Raw genomic sequence first — 7,500 nt, forward strand, 5'->3', positions numbered from 1 at the left:
ACACGGTAACGTCACGTCGCTTGCCGTCGCCTTTGATTGGTTGAGTATGCGGACATCGTGGCATGTCGACAGAATGATTTAACACAAGTCCATTTATGGACCATAAGATCAAAACCACACAGCTGCTTATGAGATCGAACTTGGAATGTTTTCTGTGCAAGGTATGTGGAGGGCATGGGTGATAAAGACAGGCAAAAACCCAAGTACATGTCTGCACATAGTCGTTATACGCACACGCATGTACATACGCACGCACACACGCACGCGTCTCGGGATCAGCGATGGTGGTGTGGTGCAAGATCACTTGCTCAAAATCAGACCAAAAGCACTCTTAATATATTTTTTGGTCTGTCCTAGAAAGATCGGCTATGTATTCATTGAAAAGATGTTATACGATCAAAGTTAGAATTTTAGAGTTAAGAGCAAACTTTATAGATATTACGTTTTGTTTCAGTCCGTTAACACTCCATTTCGAGAAAGTAATTACGATCATACACGCTCTCTCTCTCTCTCTCTCTCTCTCTCTCTCTCTCTCTCTCTCTCTCTCTCTCTCTCTCTCTCTCTCTCTCTCTCTCACATTCATTTTTATTTAAAACTCAGTGTCGGTTTCCACCTGTTATGGTGGCCTCCCTATCCAGAATGATACTAAAGTTCAAGGTCTTTTCGACTTTACTTCAAGTGCAAGTGTATGCTAGTCAGCATGAATTCGTGCGTGTTCAAGGACAAAGATCTTGGTCGACGAACATTGGTCCAGTTTCGTGTCGGTTTGATAACAGATGACTGGAGCAGAGAGCTGGGTACTGGAGGGAGTGATCTAAACGTTGAGATGGGGGGGGGGGAGGTGATGACAAGGTGGTGATGCTAGAGGTCGTTGTGAAAACAGCAATTTCGAAGAGATAATACTTGTGCCGCCCGAGTGATTTTTTTTTTTTTTTTAGAAGGAAGACGGATCGCTTCCCTGAACCCTCCCTCCCTCCCCCCCTCTCTCTCTCTCTCTCTCTCTCTCTCTCTCTCTCTCTCTCTCTCTCTCTCTCTCTCTCTCTCTCTCTATCTCTCTCTCTTTCTATATATATATAAATATATATATAATATATATAGTATATAATATATATATAGTATATATAATATATATACATATATAATATATATATATATATTATAATATATGTATAATATATATATATATAATATATATATATATATATATATATATATATATATATATATATATATAATATAATATATATATATATATATATACATATATATATACATATAATATATATATATATATATATATATGTATATATAAATATATATATGTAAATATACCTATAATATATATATATATATATATATATATATATATATATATATATATATATACATACATACATATACATATCCTTCCATTCTCCCCACTCTCTCTTTCTCTCTCTCTCTCTATCTGTCTGTCTCTCTCTCTTTTGTGGAGGGGTTCAAAGTCTAATGAGAACTGTCACGATAGGGTAGTTTGTGATAAATCTGTACTGGTTTAATGCATTCCTTGCATAGAATTTTTATATTTGTGAATACTGTTGAGCAAAATGGAACAATTCTTCGTCAGGCAAAGGGTTTTCTGAGCTGAATGAGATCTCATGGTGTAAGCCAGAACGATATGCTTAACTATCCCAGCTGGAATATTTGCTGATAAAATGGTTAGTATTTTTTTATTTTTTATTCTACCGTTAAAAAAATTAATTGTGACCGGGTCCTATACCGCGTGAAGGGTTTGATTTAACTAGATTATCTTTAACTGTCTTACGACACTGCTTCTGACTCAGGGCGGTGGGCGAGATGCGGGGATGACCCGTCATCCAGGAGGTGCCAAGATAAGAGGGTGGAGGGGAGTGGAATGTGATGGGGATGGAATGGGTGGGAGTGGTTTTTATGCTTTTGTTTTTTGGCTACCTCCCTTATAAGGGAGGAAAAAGTCTTTGGTATATGTATGTATATGTGTCTTTATCTGGCTGTAAGGTTCTGATATTCTCTCTCCCTGTCACCTGGTGATTTTATTTAGCATCTGAGGTGCCGTTGGCTCGCTAAAGAATTTGTGTTTATATTTGTAACAGTAATAATTAATAATTAGTTTTTATCATTTCCCATAGGTTCGATATGTTTACATTTATAGCTGAGTATTCGTGGAAAGTGGCAACAAGCATTCGTTACAAACTGAAACACAAAATAAAGTGAAATTGTCCACATCATTTGGAAATAACAAATGAAATGCATTGTGACTGCACGAAGAGAACAATTAAGAAAGAAAGAAAAAATAAGAATAAGATCGATTGGTAACTTGACAAGTATAGAGTCTGCAAAAACTCTGGAAGGTGACTATCTATCTCACTGTTATAAAAGACACCAAGTGACCTCTGAATAAAAAGCAAGGCGGTGATATTCACCCATGCATACACGATTCAACTTCTTGATTACATATGCACACACTTAAAGCCACGCACACGAAAACGAATATGCACCTAAGGTGTTTACACAGGTGCACCCACACCTGTTCACTGAAACTCTTAGTCATCAATGTGGTTTGACCACGTAGATTGTTGTCACAGGTGCACTTGGAGGCCTGTCCATACCTGGTACAACTTGTTGTGCGTAGCGTCTTACATTTTCATTCACTTGAAGACATTGTTGCTGTCATTTGTTTAGCTTAATCACGGTTTTGTACAACCGGCCCAAACACACACCCTCAGTAATAGTACCTCCTACATAGATTCATCCCCGCCATTCACTACCCCCACGTATGATGGAATACATTAACATCCAGACCAGGCCGACATCTACACAATTCTATACTAGGACTCCAGCACATTGACTCACCCACGCCCGTATCTCCATCTCTTTCAGCCACCAATACCTCGGTCAGATATACACATTACCTTTTAAGCTGGTGAACTCCAACTTACTGACAGATTAATTCACGGCCAGATCTGTATAGCCCATCTGATAGCTCATCACAGCTCATCCCACATCGCCTGTGTGGCAGTTTTTCAAATCCATTCGCGCCCGCATTTGATCCCATAAACACGTCCTCAGGAGTCTCGTAGTAATTTTCATTTCATCTTATTTTGCTTTGGTTTTATATTTCCATGTGTCGTAAACTTGCTTTTAACATGGGTCCCATGTAAAATTGGGCAGTGTCTGAGGACATGTATCGAATTGAAGTCATTTAGAATCCCATACTAATGCTTTAATTGCCTTGTCACTCCTCCCTTGGGCTTTCAATCGTATTTGGTTCACATTTCACTCTTCCGCCTGATATTCATATCACCACCACTACTATCATCACCACTGCAGCCACCATCAGCGAGACTGAGGAAAGTAACGTTGTACATAATCGGGTAGTAATATCTACCGTCCTTGCTGTAGTCAGACACGGTAAACTCGACATTGTTCGAACAAGATATTTCCCATAAATATCATAATCACGACTTCGAGCTTAACGATAGACACTACTACTCGACTCTGAAGTCGGGTTGTCCCCCTCTCGAGGAACATAACCAAAGGTACTTTTGGAGTAGCATAGGTCGCTCTCAAGTCGAAGGTTGTCCTCCACCCGAGCACGATGAAGGTTAGGGCTTGCAGCCTTGACGTGGTCGACTCTGGCCTCGATGTGCTCGACGGAGGCAGCAGGACTACGGGGGTCTTGGGAGCCTCCAAGGTCCGATTCTCCGTCCCAACCATGGAGTTCGTGTGGGAAGCTGCCGACATCGAAGGTGAGTATCTACCTGCAGGAGGCTCTTCAACAACACTATTGTTGTATTGTTGTATTTTTCCTCTCTCTCTCTCTCTCTCTCTCTCTCTCTCTCTCTCTCTCTCTCTCTCTCTCTCTCTCTCTCTCTCTCTCTCTCTCTCTCTCTCTCTCTCTCTCTCTCTCTCTCTCTCTCTCTCTCTCTCTCTCTCTCTCTCTCTCTCTTTCTCTCCCTCTGTGTGTGTGTTTATCAACCACAATTCACTTTAATTCTAAGCCATCAAAATTCAAGAAACTCGAGGAGGCATACATGCATAAATTGATACGTGGTACAGCTAAGGAATCGAACCTTCGCTGGCACGTAACAAGTGAGAGTAACTTCTCTCTTGATAGCGCAAGGTTAAGTCAGTGTCACTTATTTCGTACTAGCGGAGGTTCGAATCCTTACCTGTACCACTTATCAATTTCTGCATGTATGCCTCCTCGAGTTTCTCGATTTTGATGGCTTAGAATTGAAATGAATTATGGATATGTGTATGTTCATTTCATAATCGAGAAAGTGGAATTATTCTTACGCATCAATGAGGAGAAACAAGAGGAGAAAAGAGCACAGAAAAGAAGGAAGGAAGGAAAAAGGAAGTGGAAATTGAAAAAAATAATAATAAAATGGAGGACGATAATTAGGTAAGTGTATCGGTACATATAATGGTCAACGGACAGCTATGACTTGGAAACAAACAATAATAATAATATTAATAATAACAAGAAGAAGGAGAAGGAGGAGGAAGAGAAGAAGAAGAAGAAGAAGAAGAAATGAATGAATAAATAAGTAGGTTATAAACAAAAATAAATAACTAATAGATAAGTTAAGTAAAAATGTATATATTGTTGCTAATGATAAGCAGGGGAGAGGATGTGACCGAAAATTGGAGAGAGAGAGAGAGTCAAAGAGAGAGAGAGAGAGAGAGAGAGAGAGAGAGAGAGAGAGAGAGAGAGAGAGAGAGAGAGAAAGAGAGAGTGAGAAAGAAAATAAATGAGCGTGCGAGTGAAAAAGATGGAGGATGGATTTTTCCCAGTGCAGTCGTGAAAAAGAAAAACTGATCGTCCACCATTACCGCGGTTATTCTTCATAATTAACTCAATTACTTCGCCTCGTGATTGTGAGGCGCCATGTCTCCTACTCACGTCACCCACATCACGTCACAGTCGTCACTCTTCCACTCTGGTAAATCTAGTGTATCAGGTAGCCTTGAAACTCCCTACTCATTACGACGGTATTCCATCTGGGAGCTGGGAAACGGCTCACCCAAAGAAAGTAACGAGACAGAAATTATCTTTTGAATGGGGGCGGGAGGTTAATTAAGGTCATCAGTCAATCAATCAATCAATCAATCAATCAATCAGTCAGTCATCAACTATTTGGAGTCCACTGCCAAACAAAGGACTTTCACAACCTCCTCCATGGATTAAACAAATTCGCCGACATCTGCCATGTCACTCTTGCAAATTTCTCTCTCTCGTCGTCTTTCCACCTTTTGCCTGGGCATCCTCTCCCACGCTTGCCATCTTGCAGCGTCCAATCAGGAATACTCTTGCTCCATCTGACATCCTCCTTCCGGATTCCTTGTCTTGTCCAATTCCGTTTCCTCGTCTTTTTTAGCTTCTAAAATATGTTTTCCTTCAGTCTGCTCGCCAGCTCAACTTGTTGTTTCCTCTCCTTCAGTATCATTCTCAGCATCGATGGTTGAAGCCATATGAGCAGCAAATATTCCCTCCACAAGAACAGGTGTGATGCCGTCCTCGACCCTGGAAGGTGATGATCATTTCGTTTGGGCCAAGGACAACCCTGCTCTCTCTCTCTCTCTCTCTCTCTCTCTCTCTCTCTCTCTCTCTCTCTCTCTCTCTCTCTCTCTCTCTCTCTCTCTCTCTCTCTCTCTCTCTCTCTCTCTCTCTCTCTCTCTCTCTCTCTCTCTCTCTCTCTCTCTCTCTCTCTCTCTCTCTCTCTCTCTCTCTCTCTCTCTCTCTCTCTCTCTCTCTCTCTCTCTCTCTCTCTCTCTCTCCTTTTTTTAAGCATTCCGATCGATCGCAATCACCCTTCAGTCTAGGGTAAAACCTTCAGTTTCCATGTCAGCTTCATTAATCCTTTTGCTTTTTGGAGCAGCTTCCCTTGGTTGTATTGAATTGCTTGGTAGTAGCCAGCATAATACCTAAATAGCCCAAATTGCTGTCAGCGTGTTAGTCGAGATAGACATTGACTGTAGAGGGGTTGAATAGAATCATTTGGTGTCTGTATGAATAATAGTTATGTAAATGGCTAAAAAATCGAGGACAACACGCAAAATCATCTGTTGGAACTCTGGGTATAGATCTGTAAATGTTTTACCTTATTGAGGATGTCCTTCACTATGATTGTCATCCTTACTCTGCCATGTGTCGGCGGCATCTTGTGCCAAGGTCCTACGTCATGGATCGTTAGGCACAACCCGCAATCCACGCTCGACCTCATTCCTTTGCCATATCTCCTTCGTCTTACCCACATAACCCGTCATCCTCACCCGGTTCCTTTGTGGCAACACGCCGCCACTGCTGCAGTGTCCCCTTAATGCACATAGCATTATTGTAAATAAAATTGTTAATATTCGTCAAAACAATTATGTATGTCGACTGTAACCAATTTGTATATTGTGAATATTATGTCACATACGAGGATGACCATTATGTCAGGTTGCATGACTACTGCTTGGTCATTTGTGGCACCATCAGCACTCCATTTTGTTTATATTTAGCCACACTCTATTTACGGTGGTTGGCGCTGCTGTAGAAAGCGAATGAACGTTGGCACGGACGCTCCAGTCGTCAGTCTTGTGACAAACGAAGAAATTGGAACTGTACTACAATGGAATGGCAGTAGCGGGAGAAGTACAGTGCACGTAAAGATGAGGATTATGAAGCACAGAATGAAGAAATTTTTTCAGTTGATAGATATATTCAGATGGCAACCGACATAACATCAGGGCTTGAAAAAAATCATATGTGAACAACAAATGATAAGTATGTACATGATAAGAAAAGAATCACCTACGAGAATGCCCAGCAATACCATAGCAGCAGATGAAAATCTATAAGATATTATTCAGTTTTAATCTAAATCACACGCTGAAACATCAGTATATTTTGAAAATGGATTTAGAGTAAAAGTTAATGTAAATAGTTTTGGGTTGATAATTTTTACTCAATGTTTTACGTGTACCATTAAGCCTACTTTTTTCTACCACTCTACTTGGTATTGTGTCACGATGCAGAGCTTGCGAACTGTGATAAGGAAATGCAGTAAAATTGGACTAGGTTTATGCTTATGTAAGTTCTATTGGTACCATAAATACAGTAAAATACGTTGCATTCTTTTGCCAATTTTAACCTTAAGCTCTACCGATTTGGAAAACCCGCTAATCCGATAACTGTTTAATCCAAAGCTTGCCGGCTTAGCGAGGCTAAACCTATATCTTCCTCCTCCTTCTCCTCCTCCTCTTCCTCCCTTGTTGTTCCATTCTCCTTTTCCTCCTCTTCCTCCTCCTCCTTCTCCACCCCTTGTTCCTTTCCACCTTTTCCTCAACTTCTTCCTTCCCCCTCTCCACCCCTGGTTGTTCCATTCCATCTTGTCCTCAACTTCTTCCTTCTCCTCCTGCCCTTACTGCGTTCGTTTTATCACTGTTGTTTTCTTTGGAGTTGGGCCGCATCATTAACCCTCCCCTCCCCAT

The 7,500-nt window shown here is 40.8% G+C and overlaps 1 protein-coding gene across 3 annotated transcripts in view; it reads left to right on the forward strand.

Annotated features, from left to right (window-relative positions):
- LOC143020272 (uncharacterized) overlaps positions 1-7,500 on the forward strand; it is a 679,654-nt gene that overhangs the window by 564,227 nt on the left and 107,927 nt on the right. Inside the window, exon 2 of one of the 3 annotated variants that reach the window (XM_076176502.1) lies at positions 2,148-3,767. The exons of the other annotated variants lie outside the window; for them this stretch is intronic. Within the exon in view, the coding sequence (XP_076032617.1) occupies positions 3,617-3,767 (151 nt within the window). The 5' untranslated portion in view covers positions 2,148-3,616. The remainder of the gene's footprint in view (positions 1-2,147; positions 3,768-7,500) is intronic. 3 annotated transcript variants of the gene reach the window in all.

Source organism: Oratosquilla oratoria, chromosome 39 (assembly GCF_046742065.1).
Source record: "Oratosquilla oratoria isolate Oo_2021 chromosome 39, ASM4674206v1, whole genome shotgun sequence".
Taxonomy (NCBI): Eukaryota; Metazoa; Arthropoda; class Malacostraca; order Stomatopoda; family Squillidae; genus Oratosquilla; species Oratosquilla oratoria.